The 27,553-nt window shown below is 39.0% G+C and overlaps 1 protein-coding gene across 1 annotated transcript in view; it reads left to right on the top strand.

The window, feature by feature from the left end:
- The window catches only part of LOC150106258 (beta-scruin-like), a 361,294-nt gene that overhangs the window by 236,811 nt on the left and 96,930 nt on the right, over positions 1–27,553 (top strand). Inside the window, exon 6 of the mRNA XM_090392967.1 lies at positions 12,688–12,804. Within this exon, the coding sequence (XP_090249093.1) occupies positions 12,688–12,804 (117 nt within the window). The remainder of the gene's footprint in view (positions 1–12,687; positions 12,805–27,553) is intronic.

Raw genomic sequence — 27,553 nt, forward strand, 5'->3', positions numbered from 1 at the left:
TTATGGATCTGAGAGCTGGGTCAGAAGTAAAACACTTGACCAAAAACTAGAGACCGCAGATATGAGAGTCCTGAGAAAGATTATAGGCCTGAACAGATGGCATCAATGGCAATATCATATTAAAATTGAGGATATTAGGAAAGAACTTGACATTGTCAACATCCAGGAATGCGTTAGCAGAGCTAATCTCAGGTGCTATGGTCACTTAAACAGAATGGGCGAATCAAGATTAGCAAAACAAGTGTTCTCAAAACGACCCAGAGGAAGACCAAGGTATAGGTGGATTGATTCAGTACAAAGTGCCGTAGACGATAGAAATATAAGATCTGATAATGTTGAAGCCTTGACAAGAGACTGCTTTGGAGGAAAATTGTAGATAGGAAGTTAGTAATGATGTAATTTTTTTCATTTAGTACTATCATATCCTCTACACCCCTTGAGGGTACATGGCAGGAATTTGATGATGATGATGAAGATCGGAATCAGTGAGTTTCATGCCGAATATAGTAAACTATAAAAGTATCGGCGATTACTAGCGTGAGCTAATGCATTTAGTCCTTGTACAAACTCTGGCAACACGCAGCAAAGGTGGTAAAGTTCTGATTGCTATTCTTGGTATTTTCCATAATGTAAAAACACATTTCCTAGAAATGTATGCTGTTATTACATTATGGTGGGAGGTCACTACCCACACCGGTTTCAGCCTTTATTGAGGCTTCATCAGTGAGTAGCTAGACCAAAATTAATACCAAAGGGTATAGTGAAAAGAACTTATATACTCTGCTATACCAGTTGTCCAACAGGTGCAACCCATTAAGTTACTTAAATATCAAGAGCCAACAGGCTTCATTTCAGTGATATAAACATTATTTAAATTAAGGGGATATTAAATTCCACATTGTTTTAAAACCAAATAAGAAACTCAAAGATTAGAATCGGAGAGTTTCATGCCGAATATAGTAAACTATAAAAGCATTGGCAATTACTAGCGTGAGCTAATGCAAGTAGTCCTAGTACATTTAGTTGTTTGCAGATGATGCGAAGCTCGGAAGGGTTATTAGTAATAGCGCAGATGTGTAGCCTTGCAAGAGGATTTGAATAAGATACTTAAAACTTCATGAGCCGTCACTGCTGAAATATCTTCACCAGTCATGGTCCGTTTTTCCAACACTCATAGTTTGGTGCATCCATTTAGCATAATGTGTCCCCACACCATGACCCCAGCACCATCATATCTATTCATTTCAAGAACATTCTCATGATGGTAAGCAGTACCACATTTTCTAATTTATTAATAAATAAATCTGTAGATTTATTTATTAATAAATTGGTTACTAATTAGGAAAAAAAGAAGTTTGTTTTAATTATTTTGTATAGGCAGCACCCCCACTTAAAACTTTATGGGCCGCCACTGTTGAAATATCTTTACCAGTCATGGTCCCTTTTTCCAACACTCATAGCTTGGTGCATCCATTAAGCATAATGTGTCCCCACACCATGACTCCAGCACCATCATATCTATCCCTTTCAAGAACATTCTCATGATGGTAAGCAGTACCACATTCACTGCAGATCAAGTGTTGTCTAGAATTGGAGAAAAGACTAAAATGACTCTCATCTGTAGAGTACATTAGCCCATTGATGTCTTGTCTAATTTTAATGGATATACCACCACTGAAAACATGCTCTATGATGAGCTGTGTAGCAGAAATAGTGTTCGTTCCTAGGATTTGGACACCATTGTAGTTCTTGGATACTTACTGGAATGTTACTGCATGTACACAGCTCATCTTTTTTATAATCATCATGAAGAGAAACCTGTGATGCTGACTTTATTGCAAGTTGTGTTTGGATGATGTATTTTATTTTCACTTTTTTTCAGAAAATCCTAAATTTTGTAAGCCTGAATTGGCAATCTTTAGGGTCTCTGGTTGGTATATGCTACAGAGAAATAGAAAGTAAGAAAATTTCTTTTCTTTCATTCATGTGTTCATTCTCTCATTTGTATGTAGCATGTTTTGCAGCATACATGCAGTGATTGAATCTTATCTGTCCCAAACGTACAGATGATTATGAATTTCAGTTACAAATAATTGCTTATTTTGCCATTTTGTTAGATCTTGTTTAGATTTTTGATAAACTCTGTAATCCCATAACAAAAACTGTCTAGCAAATTAACACTGCATAATGGAATCCTTTCTTCCTCTGACAAATTTGCAAAAAATAACTCAGTGACATAACTAGTTTCAACTGCAGTCTGACAGTGATGCTTAACTGGAAGGAGTGTGACACTACAGTATCACACTCCTTCATATCCTCTGTATCCAATAGTATCAACACATATTCTGCAAGACCTAATTCTACCAACCACTGAACGGTGTTTTTTTTTTTTTATATAAGAATTTATGAGAAATTATCATTGTTATTGTCCTCTAATTAACTGTGATATTACAAAACATTTCAGTTCAGATCTGGAAGTGACCACATCAGAAGTATTGCTAAAAGTTGGGTTTCTATTAGCATTACTAAAATGTGATAATATGCTTAACCTTTAAATATTCAATTAATATCAAGAACAATTAATAAATTTAATTATGATAATTAATATTGCAATAATGATTATATAAATGTGTTCCTAGAATTGGAAGAAAACAAGGTGGGAATGAAATGGATTATGCATTATCCATATGTACAAACATGTGCATATGGATGATGTCAGTAATGAAATTTATAAGGTGCAGGCCAAAAGATGAAAAGTTAAGTGTGACTATGAAAAACAATGGCTTAGCAAGCTAAACAAAACAAAATTATTCTATTATTATATTGCAAGTAAAAGAAAGAAAGAAAGAATATAAAATGTATACAACATAGACATCAATGCTACCTTGATGCTGGAGGAAGAAACCCAAGTTTATGAGAAGGAGGCACAAGAGCTGTTCCATAAACTGAATCTGAATTCAGCAATGGATATATTGTTGGGATATCAGCACTGATGTTGAAAGAACATTCAGCTGAATTGGCTGTTCCTTTTACCTGACTGTATAATTTGAGTCTCAGCACAGTAGGAGAAAGAATGTATAATAATCCTGTTGCATGAGGGCTGGACAAAGACTGATATGTCTAACTTTCAACTGGTCTGTACCTGTAGAGTGGTGCTGAAGATTTTGGAAAAGTTGTTATTATTATTATTATTCAGGCCTCCAAGGAGTCAAAAGACTCATCGAGGGAGGTCCTTCCTAAGACATAAAGTCTGTCAAGACTCACTGAGGGGAGGTCCCCCCCCTGAGAAACACAAAGTCTATCATACCACTCTTTAAACTCACTGACCGTTCTCGCTCCCACCACTCCATCAGGCAATGCATTCCACGGCTCAACCACCCTCCACACAAAGAAACCACTCCTTACCCTCTTGCTCACAGTTTCCTTTCGTAACTTCCTGGGATGGCCTCTTGTCATCACTCCTTCCCGCTGATCAACCAAGCGAAAGAACTCCCCAGTGTCAACCCTGTAACCACCTCTCAACAGTTTAAAAGTCTCAATCATATCACCTCTCCTTCTTCTATCCACCAAACTCTGCAGTCCACATTCTCTCAGCCGATCCTCATAACTATCCTTGTACAGTCCTAAAACCATCTTTGTCATCCGTCTTTGTATCCTTTCCACAGTTAATTTATCCCCTTCAAATCCTGGGGACCAAATCTGAGAACAATAGTCCAAGTGTGGTCTGATCAGAGACTTATACAACGGAATGATAACCCTCTTATCTCTGCAGGTCAGTGTCCTTCTCATAATAGCAGCAATCCTCTGTGTTACCTTCACCACCTTTGCAATATGTCCCCTAAACTTCAGGTTTCTATCAATCATCAACCCCAGATCTCTTGTCTCTCCCTTACTTCCTCCAGTATAACTCCTCCCATAGAGTATGCAGCATCCCATCGATGTTTCCCAAACCTCAAGACCTTACATTTTGCTGCATTAAACTGACCCCCATTCATTTGCCCATCTATCTAGCTTATTTAAATCCTCTTGCAGGGCTACCACATCTGCACTATTACTAATAATCCTTCCCAGCTTCGCATCATCTGCAAACAACTGAATATCCCCCTACAATCCACTGGCTATGTCATTGATATAAAGGTTAAACAATATAGGTCCTAGTACTGAGCCCTGTGGGACCCCACTTGTAACCCTCTGCCTCCTGGAAACTGTTCCACCATACACAACTCTCTGATACCTATCAGACAGCCAATCCTGAATCCAGTTGACCAATCTGACATCCAGACCCATGTGCTGCAACTTAAATATCAGCTTATCATGTGGCACCCTGTCAAATGCCTTCGCCAAGTCTAAGAAAATTGCAGTATATGCCTTTCCCTCATCTAATGCTCTTGTAACTTTATTATAAAAGGCTAGCATATTGCTAAAACAAGAGCGTCCTTTCACAAATCCATGTTGATTCTCACAGATAACATTACCCTCATCTGCCCAATGCTGTACACGGTCCCTCACTACTTTCTCCAAGATCTTAACAACTACTGATGACACACAGACTGGCCTATAATTAGACACTTCCAGTCTGTTACCACCCTTATGCAATGGCACTATCTTACCTTCCTTCCATTCCCTGGGCACCTTTGCCAAAGCCAGACTTTCATTGAAAAGCCACGTTAAAGGTACTGTCAATTCCCTAGCACATTCTGTCAAAACTCGTGGCGAAATACCATCAGTCCCACAGCTTTACTGACATCCAGAGTACTCAGTATCTGAAACACACTCTCCTCCTGTACCTCCAGACCTCGTACCAGTCCTATCCCTCTAGCATTAAAACTGACTCCTCTAGGATGAAATACTCCAATAAAGTGTTCATTGAACAATTCCACTATGTCCTCTGCATCAGTCACTCTATTCCCATTTTTATCCCACAATATCATTCTTCCACAGTCATTTCTCCTCCTACTGGCCACATAGCTAAAAAATTCCCTAGGATTTTCTTTGGATCTTAGGGCCAATCTCCTCTCATATTCCTGTTTCGCTTTCCTTACCACACTAGTCACTCTTCTGGCCTGTGTCTTATATTCCTCATGCATCTCTTCACCTATCTCCTTATATCTCTTCCATAGCCTCTTTTTCGCATGCAATTCCTGTTTAATATTGTTTGTCATCCACTTTACTCCAAATTGCGTCCTCTTCTTCACTCGTGGTATACAACTTACCATTGCTGATAACAAATATTCTTTCACAATTTCCCACGCACTGGTGATATCCCGGCCTTCCAATTCCTCCCTCCATGAAACTTCCCGAAGTTGATGTCTAAGACTATTATAATCACCTGCCTTATAATTCCACATAAGTTCCCGTCTCTTTGATACTCCTGCATGTCTATTCATTTTCCAAGTCAACACCATATGGTCACTCTCTCCAACTGGTGGGAGAGACGTCAACTCAGTTATTATCAACTCTTCTGATGCTATAACCAAATCAAAATTTTTGAACCTCTTGTTCCCTCTGTTACATGTTGCCTAAGACATTTGTCCCTCAAGAATTCTAGAAATTCCATTCCTCTATTGCTACATGCATCTTCCTCTCTCCAATTTATACTACTGAAGTTAAAATCTCCCATAACAATAATTCTTCTTGCACTTGCCAAACTTAGCTGTCTTAACATCTCCTGGTCCCCATCCTCTGTGCTCCTGGGTCTGTAGCAACACCCCACTAAATATCCTGTCTTGCCTACCTCTACCTCACACCAATGCTCTCAAAATCATTTGTCTCACTTCCTTCCAAATTCTCCACTCTTAGAGGACATAGGTCATCACTTATCATAAGCAGTACCCCACCACCACGCTTTCCCCTCCTATCCTGACGAAAAATGCTATACCCAGCGACTTCTATTCTTGTTGTTATATCCCCTTCTGTCAACCACGTCTCAGTGATCGCAATAATTTTTGGCCAGGCTGATGCTATCTGCACCACCAATTCCTCTCCCTTATTCCGGATACTCCTGGCATTAGTATACAGCATATAAATGCCATTGTTTCTATACCCAGCATTATCCCTTCTAGACTCCACTGGGCTCAGTCTTACCTGACATTGTCTCCCTTCTCCCAAGTATCCATTCCCACAAGAGGCCACCCCTGCTATCATCCTCCCTGGGACACACTGACTCGTTCAGAACAGCAATCTCTCCAGATGCCTACGTCCTTCCTCATTCAAATGTAAACGGTCTCTCGCATACAACTCCTCTCTTTCCTCAAACACACTCCAAGCATCCACATATACCAGTCCTCTCTTGTCACACATTCTCGCTATTATGCCATTCAATATCACCGCTCTTCTGCTCAGCTCATCATTGTCATACCTAGGCAACACGCACACTATTTTTCCTCTCTCTGTCTTCTTCCGTACAGTCTCAAGCAAAAATCTCATATCTCTCGCTGCCCGACTTACATTACCACTCAAGTCATTCGTTCCTAATAAAAACTGATATAAAGATTCCCCTTCTCAGAGACGAGAATCGAACCTGCACCATTCCTGAAGTGTATATGTGTTCCACCTTTCTTCAAACTACGCTGCGGGGACGCTAAGTTGCTAAGTAATAGTTGAGTTAAACAAGGGGAATAGATGCACCATAATACTTTTGGACTGTGCTAAAGCATCTCCTTGCAGACATGTATAATGCTATGCATTATGGGAAGGGTCACTTTCCAGGCCTATTTCGACCGTTATTTAGGTCTCTTCAGTTGGAGTTTAACCAGTTGCCAAAAACTGGCATATTTCCATATTTTTTGGTTTCTGCCAACTGGCATATGGAAATATGACTTCTGCATTGCTTCAACCTTAGTATCACCTCTGTGTCTGGTTCCCACTGAAGAGACCTCAATAAAGGTCTAAACCGGTCTGAGTAGTGACCATTCCCATAATGCATAGCATTATACATGTCTGCATTATCCCATCTTACTATCCCATAATGCACTGCATTATGGGATACTAAGGAAAGTGATCAGAGCTCAGTCCTGAAGATACTTCAGGTGCATTACATTTTGCTTACACTTGGATAAAGGATTAAACTAAATATATAATTGAAGTTTGAGTCTTGTCACCTTATAAACGATACAAACTTGTCTTTTTTCTACTTCGTATGAACTTGGTCCAAATGTAAGACTCATATTAAACAAGTATGTCAAGGTAGATGACAACTCCCTGGCACATTCCCTCAAAACACTCAGTGATATATCATCAAGTCCCTCAGCCTTATTATCAATTTGCTATATACCTACTACCTCCTGCTCACTAACAATTAATCTTCCTCCTTTCTTTCCACTATAGGAAGCTCTGCAACATTCACAACAGTGATATGCTATTATGAACTGCTTATATAATATCTCAGCTATATCATTCACAGTGGTTAACCTTTTATTATTTTCACTAACCAATATCATCCTTAAATAATCATTCTTTCTTCTACTTGCTACATATCAAAAGATCTCCCTAGGGTTTTGTTGGCCTAATTAGCTAACTGCTGCTCATATTGCATTTTTGCTAACCTAACCAACTGATTCACCTTCCTTGCCTGTTCTTTGCAACTGATTATTATCATCTTATGCAACTTCCATAATGCCATCTTCTTACAGATTGCATGCTTAATCTCTTGGTTCACTCATTCTGTATCTACCTTATCTAACTTTCTGACCCTTAGAAAAGATTTAGACATTACTTATGCTAGCCAGTTCTTGAATTGCACCAAAGTATCATTGATCTCCTTTCCACTAACTCCTCATTCCATGAATCAGCTGCAAGCTGTCTCCTCTGTTTTTCACAATCACCAGCCTTGTGCTCTCACAAGGCAAGTAGAAGAAAGAATGATTATTTAAGGATGATATTCCATCATATTCTCTTCATTTCCCTCATCTTTGCTCACACGAACTGTACTTTAAAATCTTGCATCACATTTTTTTGCTATTATTCTCTCACTGTCTCGGGCTTTTCACCCTCAGCACCTCTCGTTATCTTTCCCTTAATTGCACTCTGTTTTTCACCATCATTCTTATATGCATTCTTGTCATTCACACTCTTTTCTTTGCTATTATTTTTACCTACTTTCTTGCCAGTTGCACACTCTTTCTTGAGATCCATTTTGCTCACTACATTTCCTACTCTGATTCAAGCAAGCCTTGTGGTCCATCTTTATGTCACACTTGCATATCCATGCTCATTATCTCTCTTATTCAACCTCTCCACATAGGAATCTGCAACATCTTGCCATGCATACATATTACAATGATGGCCACGACACTGTATCATTCTTGAAAAATCAACACCATTCACTTCATTTGTCATTATCATCAAGTTACACAGTGATCTTCTCATCACCATTTTATCCCAGAGTGTTAAACAAGAAGCAGAGATTGAAAATACCACTGTCTAAAATATTTAACCAATCATTGCCCAAAATCAAAAGTATCACATAGCAATACATTCCATGATTCAGCTGTGGAGGGAATTTAAGGAGAAAGGTGACCTGCAGGCACATGAACAGTATAAAGCACAGGCCGGAAAGGCAACGAGTGTGGTGAGGAAAGCAGAAGCTGATTATGAAAGGAAATTAGCAATGCAAGCTAAAAGAAACCCAAACAGTTTTTTCGATATGCTGCAAGTAAAAGAAAAAATGTATACAGCAGAATGATTTTAAGGAATGCCGATGGTAGGGAGGTAATTGAATTAGTTGATATAGTGGAATTGCTGAGCGAGTACTTTGCAAGAGTATATCATTCAAGTGGTGATATAGCAGGAATGAAAGATCCAACAAGTTATATGGGAATTGAGGTGAATGAAATGGAGGTGAATAGTATATTACAAAACCTTAATGAGAATACATCTGTGGGTTTGGATGGTATACCAGCTCGGGTCTTACGTGAAGCAGCAAAAGAATTGTTAGTGCCCTTGACCATTTTGTTTAATTTGCGTCTCAAATCCAGGTTAGTCCCGAGGGGGGTGGAAAGAGGGGAAAATAGTATCACGGCATAGGGGAGGTTCCAAGTCTGCTGTTGCAAATTATCGACTGATCAGCATATCAAGAGTCGTTGTCTAGGTTTTGGAGAAAGTAATCAAGAGAAGAATACAGGAATGGATAGATGATAATGGGATACTGTATGAGGGACAACATGTTTTTATGAAGGGTAGATCATGCCTCCCTAACTTGCTCACGTTTTATAACACAATGATGGCTGAGCTGGACAAGGATAATGAGTTTACAGTCATACTGCTGGACCTTGCTAAGGCCTTTGACAGGATACCACATGGAATTCTAATCAGCAAACTGCAGCATATGAGAAATGGATATAGGGTTGGTGAGATGGATAGGAGGGTGGTTGACGGAGAGATATCAGAGAGTAGTTTATTCAGAAGTATTGTCCAAAAGACGGCCTGTGACTAGTGGTGTACTACTGGGTTCTGTTCTTCGACCATTACTATTTAATTTGTTCATTAATGATATCAGAAAGGATCTGAGAGGAATAATTCATTTGTTTGCTGATGATGCAAAGTTGGGTAGAGCAATAGTGAATGCACATGATGTCAAAATTTTGCAAGATGATTTGAATAAATTGGGGGACTGGGCTAAGAAGAATGGATGTCAATTTAATGTGGCAAAGTGTAGGGTTATGCATTTTAGGGTGAAAAGATTAGCAGCAGCATACCACAGTGGTGGAACTGTACTCCAGGAGATTGACAAAGCCAGGGATGGGTTTTGGTGGATAGGGAGTTGAAGTTTAGTGGGCACATTACAAAAGTTGCTAAATCAGCTCATCAAATCACTTGGTTACTGAAGATTACTTTGACGAGCGGAGACAAGCAAGTTATTGTTCCCCTTTATCGAGCCTTGATAAGATCCCATCTTGACTACTGTGCCCAGATCTGGGTGCCAGGGTAATTTCTTGATGGGTAGAGAGGATTACCCTTACAAGAATAGATTGAAGATCTGTGGGTTATAGAAATTGGTTGATAGGTGGAAAAGGGGTGATATGATTGAGACATTCAAATTACTGAAGGATTTTTACCAGATTAATTCAGAGGAAATTTTTCAGAACAGATCTGGTGGTGGGAGGACTAGGGGCCATCCATGGAAACTGGGCAAGAGTGTGGTTAGGAAGGGTGTTAGAACTAGGTTTTTTGCATGGAGAGTGGTGAATAAGTGGAATAAGTTGCCAGAGTCTGTTGTGGGTACCATGACTGTGAGTGGGTTCAAGGCAAGGTATGATAGATATTGTGTGGAAGCTGAATGGTTGTTGACATGATGTTTAGGGCCTCCCTCAATGAGTCTAAGGACTCCTTGGAGTTACCCGTAATAATAATAATAATAATACTCATTCTAAAAATTACACAATATCATCACACAAAAAATAGGAAATTAACTCATCTTTCTATAGTCCATGCAGTGATGTTCTCACCATCCAGTAGCCAGTCAGCACCAGCCCTAGGAATTTTGCAGCCCCATGCAATGGCATATTTTGCCACCCTCATTGTTACTAATATCGACATTACTGGGATTGCAATTAGAAGTACTTGCCACGAGCTCAGAATTTTTGGTTTCAATTCTTTTGCTTATTTTCTCTTGTACTACATCAGCTGTTTCAGTTTTTAGATATTTATGCAAAGCCCTGCTTTGTTTCTGAATGTCGCGTTCTTTTTATGATTTTGGTTTGTGATATTCTGCGCCTAATACTTTTTTTTCTTTTATCAGATGTATTGGAATGTTAAAATTATTTTAAAAACCAAATCCTGATAACTGTATTAAAAAAAGTATTATTAACAATCACTGTATTTATGGATAATATTGTATTTATGGATATTTATTCTATTTCTTTAATTGGTTTACTCTTATCCAGTTATCTCATAATGATCGTTTGGCCTCATTGATTAAATGAGATTTAACCTCAGGTCAAGGTGAACTCATGGCCAACAACGGAATCAGAAATAAATGCAAGATAGGTGTTCTGCTATTGTCACGTCGTATGATATTAATACTGACAGTGCGATAATAAACACAACATAATACTATATTATTTTAAATTTATGATTTTTAAAAAATATACAGTACAATGAAGTTTTATTATGTAAAAATTAAAATGTAAAAAATTATTATGTAAAAATTAAACATCCTGAAGTCTGGTTTCAACAGACAAGGAATAAATTACTTTTTTATGATTTATTTTTCGTATAGTTTAGACCAATTTTGCCCCCCCCAAAAAAAAAACTTGCTGTCCCATGCAATTGCACATGTTGCACCATCGGTAGAGTAGCCAGTTATTAATTTATTATATGGAATTGGATTATAAACAATTAGCTTAGTGAAAACAATGGCTGACTAACTGATATCAAAAGTGGTGTATGGTACATGTCAGTTTGCAAGATTTACAGTGACCAGTTGTATTCACTAGGGATCAGTCATTGGTGCATTGTTATTCAGTCTTTACATTAATGACATTGGGAGCGATTTAAAAGAAAATATACAACTTTTTTTTCTGATGTTGCAAGGATAAGCAGGGTAATCAGAATTCTAATTTGTGTGAATTGGAATTCTGGGCATGTGAAAATGGCTGTCAGTTCAATGTTAGTAAATGTAAAGTTATGCACTTACATCTGATGAGATATCCAATGTTATACTGTAAAATAAAATAAAAAATATTAGCTAATGCCTTTTATTCCTTTACAGGGATCAGGCTGTTTTAGCCATATCTATCTTTTGGGGAGTGAGGAAGCAGTTCACTTTCCACTGGTAGCCAATCATAGATATTTGGCCCAAGACTCCTACTAATTATAAACTGCATCCAATGAAGAGACGATTGACAAGTGTCGCCATCTCTCAGTCCCTAACCCTAATAGAATATGTCATTGTCTGAAATAGTGTGAGCCCTTTGGTCATATTTCTTGAGTTTTCAGAATGAAAAACCTGACTAGAATTGAACCTAGGTCATCCTTCATTGGGAGGATAATGCTAGAAGAAACATGCTAAGGATCTTGGAGGCTCAGAAGATAGGAAGTTGAATTTCAGGTACCATATAGCAAAGGCTACGAATACAACCCAGAGGATAATTACAATGCTGAAATGAACATTGCATGTCAGAATAAGGATGCCATTTTGCCTCTTTTCAAGCTTTGAAAAGATGAGATCATCTGGAAATTTGTGCAGATTTGGTCTTCTGGTTTCTAAGGTGATTTAGATGCAGTGGAGAGAGTGCAAAGGACAGAGTTAAAGATGATATGCTGTGGGATGCAGATTATGAGGGGGGGAGAGAGAGATTGAGAATTTGTCAACTGCAGTTGCTCGCAGAGAAGAAAAAGAAAGGTGATATAATAGAAACCTACAAACTTCTAAAAGAGTTGTACAGGATACCAGTAAATGGAATTTTTTATTTTATGAAGCACAGAGAGAGAGAGAGAGGATGATAGGGCATCCATGTAAGTTGCAATTAAGAAAGGAGTGAGAGCTGCATTTATCTGCACATTGTACGTGCTGACAGTGCAAGTGAATTCAAGAGAAATTATGGCATGTGATATAACTGATATGTCGCCTCCATTAATAATTCCCTGACTCCCTGTAGGTCTCTTGTAATAATCATAATAATAAATAATAAATAAATAAATTTAACTCTTTATATTTTATTTTCATTTTAACTTTTTTGTTTTCAGCGATATGGAGGTGGACCAGGTATGCAGTATTCCTCTCACAGTGATGGTTATGTTGGTTATGCACCTCAAGATCAAGTTGGTGATCAGTCAAGAGAAACACCAGCAGTTTCAATTTTAGTTAGTATAAAGCTCTTACCTTCAAAGCTGTATATTATTAATATATTAATATTATTATTATTAAACAAGACCTCATGGAGTCAAAGAGTCATCTAAGAGGTCCTTTTATCTCACACACATCTCATCATACCGTGTCTTAAACACATTCAAACTCCTTGCAGACACCACACTCTCAGGCAAGGCATTCCAATCACTCACAACTCTGCATGAAAAAAAACCTACCTATCACTCCCCTACTCATACCCTCTTTATACAGTTTCCAGGGATGACTTCTGGTTCTCTCCTGATCTCACACTATTCTCTGTAGAACTTCTCCACCATTGATCCTATAACAACCCCTTACCAACTTGTAGGTCTCTATCATATCTCCCCTCTTCCTTCTATCCACTAGACTCTGTAAATTACATCTTTTCAATCTTTCCTCATACTCGACATTCCAGAGGTCAGAAACTACCTTAGTCAGTCGCCTTTGGACCCTTTCCAACATCTCTTCATCCTTCTGAAAACGAGGTGACCAAATCTGGGCACAATAGTCCATGTGTGGCTTAATCAAAGCCTTATACAATGGAACAAGAATCTCCTACTTCTACACGTCAGTGTCCTCCGCATCATTCCCAGAAGTCTTTGTGTTGTCTTCACAATTTTGGCGATGTGTCCCCTAAAATGTATATCCTTATCCACTATCACCCCCAGATCTCTTATTTACTCTACTTCCAACAATATATTCTCACCAAGCATAAATTCTGCATCCCATCTTTGTTTTCCAAATTTTAAAACCTTACATTCTGCAACATTGAACACACATCCCCATTTGCTTGCCCAATCACTCAATTTATTCAAGTCTTCTTGCAAGGCCACAACATCTTCACTACTCTTTATGGTTTGTCCCAACTTTGCATCATCTGCAAACAACTGAATATCTCCATCCAAATCTTCGCCAATATCATTAATATACAAGTTAAATAGTAATGGCCCTAAAACAGACCCCTGAGACACTCCACTAGTGACTTTCCTTTTCCTGGATATTGCACTCCCATACACAACTTGTTGATACCTATCAGATAGCCAGTCTCCAATCCAATGCACTAATCTAATATCCAACCCCATCTGCTCTAGTTTGACTGTTAACTTATCATGAGGTACTCTATCAAAAGCTTTTGCGAAATCCAAGTATATTACTGTGTATCCATCTCCTCTGTCCAAGGAAGCAGTCACTTTATTGTAATAAGTAAGTAGATTACTAAAACATGACCTCACTTTAGCAAATCCATTTTGTCCATCAAAGATTATACCATTGTTGTCAACCCAACTCTGGATCCTAGTTCTCACAAGCTTCTCCAACAACTTAACCACAACACCTGACACACAGATAGGCTTATAGTTTGATGCTTGAGTTCGATCACCTCCTTTATGAAGTGGCACAATCTTGCCCTCCTTCCACTCTTTAGGAACTTGACCAAGTGCAAGACTCGTATTTAAAAAATATGTCAAGGCAGGTGTCAACTCTCTGGCACATCCCTTCAGAATACGCAGTGATATATTATCAAGTCCCACAGCCTTATTTACATCTAGTTTACTCAATTCCCCAAACACCTCTTGCTCACTTACAGTCAGTTTCTCCTCCCCATCATCAACTGCTCTTAATCTCTCCATGAAGTCACATTCACAAGATTGAAAGATCTTTATGAACTGCTCATTAAGTATCTCCACCACACATTCTGCAACAGCTGTCTTTATACCATTTCCTCCAATCAATGTCATCCTTCCATAATCATTCTTTCTTTTGCTGGATACATATCGAAAGAACTCCCTAAGATTCTTTTTGGCTTCATTAGCTAACTGCTGTTTATACCTCTCTTTAGCTACTCTCACCAACCAAGTCACCCTCCTTGTCTGGTCTTTGTAGACCTCATGAAATTGGTTACTTCCACTTCTCTTATGCTGCCTCCACAATGCCCTTTTTCTCTGTATTGCATGCTTAATCTCTTTATTCATCCATCTCGCACCTACCTTATTTAACCTTCTCACCCATGGTATATATTTAGATATTGCATCTACTAAATAGTTTTTGAAAATACCCCAAGCTGCATTGATCTCTTTTCCAGCTAACTCCTCATTCCATGCTACACCTGCAAGCTGTCTCCTGAGCTCTTCATAATCCCCCCACCCCCTTGTAGTTCCACATATGCCCTTTTTTCACAGGGGTTCTTGCACTGCTGGCAACCACCCAGGTAATCACCTGATGGTCACTTTCACCAATTGGTGGATGATTTGACACCTCATTGATAATTACATCCTCCGATGAGATGACCAAATCCAAGACCCTTAATCCTCGTGTGCCCTCTGTTACATACTGTCTGAGGTAGTTATCCCTCAAAAACTCAAGAAACTCATTTTCTTTACTTCCAGTAGCTATCTCTTCATATCAGTCTATATTGCCATAATTAAAATCACCCATAATGATCACCCTTTTCTTATTTGCTTGGCTTATTTGACTATACATTTCACTATCACCACCATCCACATTACCAGTTCTATAACAGCATCCCACCAAGTATTTGATTCTATTCACCTCTATTTCACACCATACTGAATCAAAACCACTGGCCCTATTTCCTTCTTGCATCTCTACCTTGTATGGACATAACTCTTTCTCTATCATCAATAGCACTCCCCCTCCCTTTTTACGCCCTTCTATCCTCATGAAACACATCATACCTTTCCATCTCTATTCCTGTCAGGATGTCATCCTCATCTAACCATGTCTCACTTATTCCGACAATCTCTGGGTGCACAGACGCAATTAGTGCAACCATTTCATCCGCCTTGTTTCTTATACTTCTAGCATTGGTATACAAACACAACAACTCATTTCTGGATCTACAGCTAGTTCCATTGATACCACTCACTCGATGTGATCTCTCTATGCTGGACTGGGGCCATTTCCCTTTCTGCTTCTTCATTTTAGAACCCTTTGCAATTCCATCTGTTTTCTCTTGATCCCTGGTCATCCCATTACTTTCCTGCCTACACATGCTCTCACCTCCTCTTGGAGCATCCACCTTTCTCACGCTGTGTACCCCTGTCCACCCTGAGCCTCCCCGTTTCCCTGCTCCTCTTGCACACCCATTCTCTCATTTTCTATACTCATACCACTCACTTCCCCGTTCATTTCCACTTCTTCAATCTCTCCTGTCTTACTCTCCTGCTTTTCCACATCACTCCCCTCTCGATCTCATTCATTCTCTCTATTCACTTCTCTACTTTCCAGCAGCAGTTTCTCCAAGCGACTCACACCATAACCACTCAAATGCAGTCCATCGCTCTCATACAGCTCTCTTCGTCCCTCAAACTCATTCCACACATTAACAAACTGTACTCCCATCTCCTCACACATTTCTACCAGAATATCTTTCATAATCCCTGCTCTCCACCTCATTTCACCACAATCATACCTAGGTAACACACTGACTACCATTCCTGTCACACTATTCTCTTTTATCTTTCCAAGCAGTCTCCTGACATTCATTTTGACATGCTCTTTGTTCTCTCTCAAATCATTTGTACCAATTAATACAATTAACTCTTTTGCTCGCTCCCACCTCATATTCAATGCCTCAATCACTCTACTCATTTTGCTGCCTGGAAAACATTCCTTGTGCATTTTATCCTCTAGCACACCTTTAATAATGGAGTCACCATACAACGCTACTCACTCATCTTTCGTTAACTCTCTCATGCCATCATGATTTATTTTAATAGTTTTGACCTGAATTTTCTTAATTTAATTCCGCATCCATTTCATTTCTTGCCATATCCAATCCAATTCACTTTCCGAATCTCGTGACACATTGTCTCTATCATTAAATCTTTCTAACTCTCCACCCCTTCTTTTCACTTTTGCCTCTCATTCATCCTTCTTTGTTTCCATCCTTTTGGTCTAACATACGTCCAACTTTCACTATCATTCTTCTCACTTTCACTCTCATTTATCTTTCTTTGTTTCCGCACTTTCGGACTAACATGCGTCCAACTTTCGCTATCATTCTTCTCACTTTTACTGTCATTCATCTTTCTTTCGTTCCAACATGCGTCCAACTTTCGCCATCATTCATTCGTTTTTCGCTATCATTTATTCTTTTGTTTTTTTTACTTGTTATTTCTGCATCATGCCATTTCTACTTTCATTCGTTCTCTCTATTTCGTTTCTTTCTGCCTCACTTTTGTCCCTTTTTACATCCATTACGGTTGCCAAATCGCTCTTTTTCTTTTTTCCTGATTTTTTAACATTTTTTCGCCACTCTTTCCCACTATCCTTCTCTTTCAAACGTGCAGTCGTGACACAATCGGTACTAGCACTTTCTGTCATCAATTTCATATTCGCATTCATTAGTTCCTCGTTCAGGTCACACTTCGCACACACCCTTCTTCCATCCGCACTAAACATCCACAAATCATTTATGTAATCGAAGGAATACATATAACAGACCTCACACTTAACGAAATGACTGAAATCTAAATTAAAATCATGGAATGACAATGTCACAGCCATTTTTTTTTTTTTTTTTCCCTGCAGGTTACTAGGTCTAATAATAACGATTTCGTAATTTAGTTTAGGCAAGAAAAAAAACCCCACACTAATAATATCGGTAGCGTACAATGTTTACAGCCACTCTTACTTAAACAATTACGCCTATATACTTAATTATTCCTAGTAAAACTTATCTGAATCAGGAGCTCTTCAAATCACGTCTGCAGCGCTTGGCCCGTTATTTCAGTGAAATGTTAATAATTTATCTTAATTTTAATGTCTGTTTACTCTTATAATATTTTAGCACACACCATTTATTTAATTAATGGTTTGAATGGTTTTTCTGAAATTTTATGGAGTGTTTTTTCCATTTATTGAGACAATGAAGTTTATTTGCTGACCATCCAAAACATTACAGAATTATGCTTTGTGTTAGTGAATTTGACCTAGTGATATCCACTGAGATATGACATTTGTTATCAATGTATTGTCATAAATAATAAACAATATGAATGACAAAATATTAAAAAGGTGTTCCCCCTCCCCCAATATTATGCTCATGTTATTCATCTTTATCCATTTCCTCACATAGTCAAAATTATTATTATTATTATTATTATTATTATTATTATTATTATCATCACACTCCCACTTAATCAAAAGACTCATGATGAGAATAAGGGAGTCCATTTATCACACACAGAGCTCATCAGTCCAAGCCATGAACTCATTCACTGTTTTCAAACTCAGAAAAAACATTCCACTCACCAGCCATTTTCCACATGTAAAAGCTATTCCCCTACACTCCTGTTTTCATCTTCCATATACAGCTTCAAGGAATGGCTATTTGTTCTACTTCTGTCTCCCCAAATTCTATGAAAAGCCTCCTTCACATTGATTCAGTAACATTCCCTTACCAAAATATATGTCTCAGTCATATCCCTTCCCTTCTCCTTCTGGCAATAGGCTCTGCAAAGTCTTCAATTTCTCCTCATATCCAACATTCCAGAAACCAGTATAGTTAATCAATTCTAGACCCTCTCCAATACATCCTCATTCATCTGAAAACCAGGTGATTAACATAGTAATCTATAATGCGACCTAATGAATGCTTTATACAAGGGAATCATAACCTCTTCATTTCTACATGTCAGTGTCCATTAACTCATTCACCGTTTTCAAACTCTCAGAAAAAGCATTCCACTCACCAGCCATTTTCCATGGGAAAAAGCTGCTCCCCATGCTTCTGTTTACATCCTCCTTACACAGCTTCCAGAAATGGCCTGAAATGTGTTAAACAGTAATGGTCCGAAAGCAAACTTCTGCAGCTCTTTCCTCTTTTGGAATACCACTATTCCCCATACAAAACTTGCTGATAGCTATCTGACAGCCACCTATCCAATTCATTACACTAGTATGTAACTCCCACTGTTTCAATATAGTTTCCAACTTGTTGTATGGACGTCGTCTATCTTCCAAAATCTAAATACATAACTGTATATACATCTTCCTTGTCCAGTACATTTTTCATGGTTGTAATATGAGCAGGTTTGCTAAACATGACCTCCTTTTAACAAATCCATGCTCATCATTAAAAATAATTGCTGCTGTTATCGACTTAATTGTGGATCAGAGTTCTCACTAACTTTTCTAACATCTTAATCACAACTCCAGACACACAGATTGGCCTATTATTCAAAGATGCAGTCTTAATGTCTCTTTTTGAAGTTGAACAGTTTGCACCCTTTCCTCTCCTTTGAGACTCACTCACTGAAGACTATTTTTAAGTATGTTGAGGCTGTCATTAACTCACTGAAACATTCTCTCCAAACTCAACCATATACTATCAAGCCCTACTTCATTATTAAGATTATGTTTACTTCATTCTACCCTCCTGCTTGTTCACCATCAGTCGTCCCTCTTCCATTTTTACTGCAGTCAAGTCTTGCATGATGATAATACACTCCCAAGCATGAAATACTTCTATAAAATGTTCATTTAATATCTCCACTATCTCTAATGGGTATAGTGTGTTCAGGAATGACAGAGAGAATAAAATGGGGGGAGGAGTATTGTTGATGATAGCTGATGAGCTCCAGCCAAGGAGAATAGAAGTTGAATTGCAGGATAGAGAAAAGAGCACATTTGAGGCCATTTGGTGTGAGATTGTGGCTAGCAGAACTAAATATACAATTGGGTGCTGCTATAGACCAGGTGATGGAAAAGATGGTGGTGACAGTATGCACAAGCAAATAGAAGAAATGGGTGGAAGGAGGGTGATTATTATGGGAGATTTCAACTATGGTCGCATTGATTGGAGTGAGGAGAGGACACACAGGAGGAAGGAACTGGATTTTATGCGGTTATTAAGGGATAACTATCTGCGACAGCATGTAATGGAAAATACTAGGGGTCAGCGAGTGCTTGACCTAGTAATTACATCTGAGGATTTGGCTGTAACAAGTATGACCACATTGCCACCAATCGGTGAGAGTGATCATAGGGTCTTAACTTGGGAGGTGGCTAAAGGTGCAGAATTTTCAATTAAGACAGGGTACATGTGGAATTATCGGTTCGGAAAGTATGACAAGCTTAGGAGTTTGATTGGTTCAGTGCCATGGCATATACAACTGCAAGGACTAGAAGTTGATAGTGCATGGGAGGTAGTTAAGAAGTGCTTGCATGAAGCAATGGCTGACTGTATACCTAGAGTCCGAATAATAAATCAAGTAGGGGTTAAATGGATGAATAACACCATTAAGCTTGAGTTGCAAAAAAAGAAACAACTATGGAGGGAATTTAAGGAGAAGGGTGACCGGCAGGCACATGAACGGTATAAAGCGCAGGCCAGAAGGGTGACGAGTGTGGTAAGAAAAGCAAAAAAGGATTACGAAAGAACATTGGCCATGCAGGCTAAAGAGAATCCTAAACAGTTTTTTAGATATGTAGCAAGTAAAAGGAAAAATGTACATGGCAGATTGATTTTAAAGAATGCCGATGGTAGGGAGGTAACTGAATCAGTTGAGATAGTTGAGTTACTGAGTGAGCACTTTGCAAAAGTATATCATCCAGGTGGTGACATTGCAGAAACGAATAAACCAGTAGATTATACGGGAATTGTGGTTAATGAAGTGGAGGTGAGTAGTCTATTGCATAACCTCAATGTCAATACATCTGTGGGATTGGATGGTATACCAGCTCGTGTTGTACGAGAAGCAGCTAAAGAATTGTCAGTACCCTTGACCATTTTATTTAATTTGAGTCTGGGATCTGGGTTAGTCCCGAGCGGGTGGAAAGAGGGGAAAATAGTTCCACTGCATAAAGGTGGTTCCAAGACTGCTGTTGTAAATTACCGACCGATTAGCATATCAGGAATCATTGTCAAGGTCTTAGAGAAAATAGTCAAGAGGAAAATACAAGATTGGATAGAAGAAAATGGGATACTGTATCGGGGACAGCATGGTTTTGTGAAGGGTAGGTCATGCCTCAGTAACTTGCTCACGTATTATAACACAGTGACGGCTGAACTGGATAAGGTTAATGGGTTTACGGTGATTCTACTGGACCTTGCCAAGGCCTTTGACAGGATTCCACATGGAATTCTAATCAGTAAATTGCAGCATATGGGAATGGACATAGGGTTGGTGAGATGGATAGGAGGGTGATTGACGGAGAGATATCAGAGAGTGGTTTACTCGGGAGTAGAGTCCACAAGACGGCCTGTGACTAGTGGTGTGCCACAAGGATCTGTTCTTGGACCACTGCTGTTTAATTTGTTCATAAATGATATAGGAAATGATCTGAGAGGAACAGTTCATTTGTTTGCGGATGATGCAAAGTTGGGTAGGGCAATAGTGAATGCAGATGACGTCAAAATTTTGCAGGATGATTTGGATAGATTGGAGGTCTGGGCTAAGGAGAATGGATGTCAGTTTAATGTGGCAAAATGTAAGGTTATGCATTTTGGGGTGAAAAGATTGGCGGCAGTTTACTGCATTGGTGGAACCGTGCTCCAGGAAATTGATGAGGCACGAGATTTAGGAGTGTTGGTAGATAAGGAATTGAAATTTAGGGGACACATTGCAAAAGTGACCAAAACAGCTCATCAAATCACTTGGTTGCTGAAGAATACGTTGACAAGCAGAGACAAGCAGGTTATTGTTCCTCTGTATCGAGCCTTGATAAGACCCCATCTAGACTACTGTGCTCAGATTTGGTCATCTAGGTTTCTTCTTGATGGGGAGGAGGTGGAGAGGATCCAGAGGCGAGTGACCAAGATGATAGCAGGTCTGTGGAATGAACCGTATGAGAACAGGTTGAGGATTTGTGGGTTGCAAAAATTGGTTGATAGGCGGAGAAGGGGAGATATGATTGAGACATTCAAATTACTGAAGGGTTTCTATAAAATTAATTCAGAAGATATTTTTGAGAACAGGGCTGGTTGTGGGAGGACTAGGGGACATCCATGGAAACTGGGCAAAAGTGTGGTTAGTAAAGGTGTTAGAGCTGGGTTCTTTACTTTTAGAGTAGTGAATGAGTGGAATGCGCTCCCTGAGTCTGTGGTGGATGCTGTGACAGTGAATGAGTTTAAGGCGAGGTATGATAGATACTGTATGAATGTCAAATAGTTGTGATGAATATGATTTGGGGCCTCCCTCGATGAGTCTAATGACTCCCTGGAGTTGCCCGTAATAATAGTAATAATAATAATAATAATCTCCTCTACAGTGGTTACTATTTTACCATCACCAACTAATATCATCTACTCATAATTATTGTTTATTCTACTGTCCTCATATCAGAGAATTCTCTGGGATATTCTCTTCTCCTCATTAGTTTATAGCTATTCATGCATACTCTTTTACTGCCTACATTTGCTATTCTTCTCAGTTGAGTTACCTTTGTGGCCTGGTCTTTGCACTTCTTCTGCAACGGATTATTATTACTACTCATCTACTGCTGTCTTTATAATGCCTTCTTCTTCTTCTTCTATACTGCAAGCGTAACCTCTTTGTTCATCCATTTCTTACTTACCTTATTTAACTTCCAGATCTTTGCAATACATCGGACTTTGCTGCTGTTAAATATTTCTTGACTGTACCCAATTGTTTCTACCCAGTTTCTCACTACACACTAAGCTCTAAGTTGTCTTCTGTGCTTTCCATAGTATAGTCACTATGGATGATGGAGATGGGCAGCCTTCTGAGGGGATGGTGCAGAACATCAGTAGAATGGAAGTGACGGAGGCCATGAAGAGGATGAAGAATGGAAAAGCGGTGGGCCCCGACAGAATTCCAGTGGAGGCATGGAAGGCACTGGGGGAAGAGGGAATTGACCTGCTGTGGGACCTGTTCATGAAAGTTTGCCAACAGGAAAATATACCCGAGGAATGGAGGGAGAGTACTCTTGTTCCCATCTACAAGGGTAAAGGGGATGCACAAGACTGTAAAAATTACAGAGGAATAAAGTTGATGTCCCACACAATGAAGATCCTAGAAAGGGTTCTTGATGGTAGATTGAGGGAGGAGGTGGAGATTGCAAAGGAACAATTTGGCTTCATGCCTGGTAGATCAACAACAGATGCTATCTTTGGGTTACGACAGATGATGGAAAAATATCGAGAGAAACAAAGGGAGCTACATCTGGTATTTATTGATCTGGAGAAAGCATACGATAGAGTGCCAAGGCAAGAAGTCTGGAGGTGTCTGAGGGAAAAGAAGGTGCCGGAGAAATATGTCAGGTTGGTGCAGGAAATGTACAGAAATGTGAAGACAAGTGTTCGGACCTGTTTGGGACAGACAGAAAGTTTTCAAGTAACAGTTGGCTTGCATCAAGGGTCAGCATTAAGTCCGTTTCTGTTTAATATTGTGATGGAGGTGGTAACAGAGGAGGTGAGAGAAGATGCACCTTGGACAATGTTGTATGCAGATGACATCTTGCTCTGTGTAGATTCAAGAGAAGAAGCGGAAACTAAACTGGAAAGATGGAGAAAAGTACTGGAAGAGAGAGGTATGAGACTGAGCAGAAGTAAGACAGAGTATATGTGTTGCGCAGTGGGCGGTGGCCAGGAGACAGACCTGGAGCTGGAAGGAAATGTCATCAGGAAGGTGAGAGACTTTAGATACTTAGGTTCGACAGTGGAAGAAGATGGAGGAGGTGAGAAGGAAGTGGGATGCAGGATACAAGCAGGTTGGAGGAACTGGAGGGAGATGGCTGGAGTGTTATGTGATAAGAGGGTGCCGATCAATCTGAAAGGCAAAATTTATAGGACAGTAGTGAGGCCAGCTATGACATATGCTATAGAAACTGTGGCCCTGAGGAAAAATAACATTAGCAGGATGGAAGTAGCAGAGATGAGAATGCTTAGGTGGATGTGCGGTGTGACCAGAAAGGATCATCTGAGAAATGACTATGTCAGGGGAACAGTGAAAGTTACGAACTTAGGAGCGAAAATACAGGAGGCAAGGTTGAGATGGTTTGGTCATGTGATGAGGAGGGAGGACGAATATGTGGGAAGAAGGGTCATGCAGATGGATGTGCAAGGAAGGCGGAAGCGTGGGCGGCCAAAGAAGAGATGGAGGGAGCTGGTAGAAGAGGATTTGAAGATGAAGAATTTGGATGTGGTGACAGCCCAAGACAGGAAGGTGTGGAGGAGACTCATAAGAAACAGTGACCCCACTTAAGTGGGAGAAGCTGCAGAAGAAGAAGAAGAAGTCACTACTGTGGATTCACATATATATCCAGTGCCGTAACGAGGGCTAGGCGAAAGAGGCGCCTGCCACAGGTGCAACTAGGTTTGGGATGCAAAACTTAAAAAATGTAAACAAATAAAAATAAATAGATAGATATAAAAGTCCACTATTTTATATTGTATTTTTAAATTTCAGCAATATGCTGCTTTAGACACACAAATTCTGCAACACACTGCAACTCATTTTGATGGGGTTAATAGTAAGTATTTAACATATTGCATTTAGTAAAATTTAACTTGTTGCATATAAATTTTTCAAAATTGTTGTCATTTTTGGATCGGCGGCGCAAGTTAGACACTTGCCAAAGGCCCTTCATACCCTCGTTACTGTACTGCATATATCCTCAGAAGTTCTCGCATAGTCAGCCACCAGTAATGCTGACTATACACCAGCCTCATGCTGATGAGATCACTTCAGCTGGTGAGATTTGGCACTTAACACGTTCGCTGCCAACTACGAGTATACTCGTAGTGGGTAATCCTGCTTCACAAGCCAGCTACGAGTATACTCGTAGGACGCTTACCGCCGGGAACGAGATTATTGTAGTGACCTTGAAGAAGTGAAAATGCTTGGCTTGTGGGGCTAGCTTCAAAACTGTGTATTCTCATAGACCGTATATGCTCTGTACAAGCCAACTACGAGTATACTCGTAGGTCGTTTACCTCCGGTAACGAGATTATCGTACTGACCTTGAAGAAGTAAAACAGCTCGGCGTAGGGGAACAGACCATGCCAAAGTAGCGTGGCAGCGAACGTGTTAATTTGCAATGAATCCTATAATGAAATGATTAATTCCAAAGCTGTTGACTTTGTCTTCTCCATTACATATTGTCTAATGATCACATTTTCCTTATTTGCTTCTGCACTGTCTTGTCTTGTCACTAATACCACATTTCCCTACTTACAACAATATCCAACTAATAGTAGAACTTTTCCACCTCCACATCACTTCTTCAAAACTGTCACTATTTTCTCTTTTAATTGTCTGCATCCTTCTCCAGTTCTTGCATTTCCTGTTTTCATGAATTATATCATCATCATCATAACCTTTTGACTCTGTTTTTATGAAGATATCATTGTTAATCCAACCACATCTCACTTACTCCAGAAAATTTTAGATGAATGAGCACTTTACCATTTCACAAGAACTCTTGTACCTTTGAGTATATGATCAAAAGAGCAGTTACTAGTTGTTTAATAGAGACATGCATGCTTCACACATGTAAGAGAAAACTAAACATAATTTATAACTAAACATAAAATGAAAATCAAATATAACATAAACATAACTAAACATAAAAAAAAAGCTAATAATAATGGCAAATATCTGTTGGATTTCTGCTCAGGACATGGACTGGTTATTACTAACACCATGTTCCAACATAAAAATGTGCACAAATTCACATGGAGAGAAGAGGCTAGGAATAAGAAAAGTCTCATTGACTATGTTATTGTTGATAGTGATGTTTTCTCCCTGGTGCAGGACACCAGAGTGTACAGAGGATTTGAAATTGGAAGTGATCACTATTTAGTCTTGAGCAGGATAAAATTGAATTTCATATTGAAAAGAATAACATGTAAGAAAGTTTTAAAGCGAATAAAAGTTGAGCAGCTCTCAGATGTGAACTGTAGACTAAAATACAGAAATATTATTGAAAAGAAAATGAAAGAGTTTGAGAACAGGAATCAAACCTTGGAGATTCAGTGGCAAACTCTGAAGGAAACATTGATTGATTCTGCCAGAGAGGCATGTGGTGAGGTTGTGTGCAAGGATAAAAAAATCAGAACTCCCTGGTGGACACAGGAAGTTAAAGAGGCAGTGAAGGAAAAGAAGAAAGCATATCAAAAGTTCCTGGCAAATAAGTCAGCTTTTACTCTTACAGAATACAGAGACAAATGTAAGAAAGCTAAACAGTGTGTAAAACTAGCTAAACAAAAGTCATGGGAGGACTTTGGCAAGAATATAGAAAATAAATATCAAGAGGGTGGCAAAATATTCTGGAGGTTGTTGAAGAAGCATAGGAATGGAGGAAAGAGTGCTGTAAAAGGAATTAGAGATGATAAAGGTGAAATGAAAACAGGAGAAAAAGATATCCTTGAAATATGGAGTAATTACTTTGAAAAACTGCTAAATGAAACAAGCAGTGATGACAGCACAGTGATAAAAAACACTGACCAGGCATGCAGTCAGGAATTCATATCCATACTTGAAGTAGAAAAAGCCATCAAAGGCTTGAAATGTGGAAAGGCAGCAGGAGTAGATGATATTCGACCAGAAATGCTGAAGTATGGTGGTATAAGAGTCTTACAGTGGCTGCACTGCATAGTTCAGAAATCCTGGACAGAGGGACGAATTCCTGATGATTGGAGTAGAGCTCTCATAGTACCCATATATAAAAAGGGAAATAAAACTGAATGTGAGAATTACAGAGGTATTTCCCTACTGAGTGTTCCTGGCAAGATCTATGCAAGTATACTTGAGAAACGGTTGAGAAGAATTGTGGAAGAAAAGCTTGGTGAAGAACAAGCTGGATTCAGGCCAAATAGAGGCTGTCAGGATCAGATCTTCACTTTACGACAAATAGTCGAGAAAGCATGGGAATATAACAAAGATGTGTATTTAAGTTTTGTCGATTTGGAAAAGGCATATGACAAGTTGCCAAGAGAGAAGCTATTCAATACGCTGCAGTTATATGGTGTCAATGGGGCATTATATCAAGCAATACTTAGTTTTTATTTGAGTTGTGAGTCAGCAGTTAGAATTGAAGGAAGTACAGGAAGATGGTTTAATGTTAAATCTGGTGTGAGGCAAGGATGTACATTATCCCCTCTGTTATTCATTACCTATATGGATCACATTATGAAGGAATGTGGTATTAAACCTGATATCAAAATTGGAGATGTTAATGTCAGCTCTTTGCTTTATGCAGATGATGTTATACTTCTAAATAAATCCGCTACAAGTCTGCAAGATTCTCTGACTAAATTGAATAGCTGTTGTAATAGATATGGTATGAAGGTCAGCAATAAAAAGACAAAGACAATGAAAATAGGCAGAATCATTGAAAATGTCAACTGTGTTGTGAATGGAGAACCTGTGGAACAAGTAAAACATTTCAGCTACTTATGCACAATTTTTACTGAAGATGGTAAACTAAATATAGAAATAGACAACAGAATCAGCAAAGCTGGTATCGTGGGAAGTCAATTGAATAAATTCATATGGAATAAGAAAGAAATTAGTCGGAACACAAAATTAGCTGTATACAAGACAGTGTTCAAACCAATTTTAACTTATGGATCTGAGAGCTGGGTCAGAAGTAAAACACTTGACCAAAGACTAGAGACTGCAGATATGAGAGTCCTGAGAAAGATTAGATGCATGAACAGATGGCATCAATGGCAATATCATATTAAAAATGAGGATATTAGGAAAGAACTTGACATTGTCAGCATCCAGGAATGCG

Source organism: Typopeltis vanoorti, chromosome 5, assembly GCF_054136105.1.
Source record: "Typopeltis vanoorti isolate ZY-2024b chromosome 5, IOZ_Tvanoo_1.0, whole genome shotgun sequence".
Lineage (NCBI taxonomy): Eukaryota > Metazoa > Arthropoda > Arachnida > Uropygi > Thelyphonidae > Typopeltis > Typopeltis vanoorti.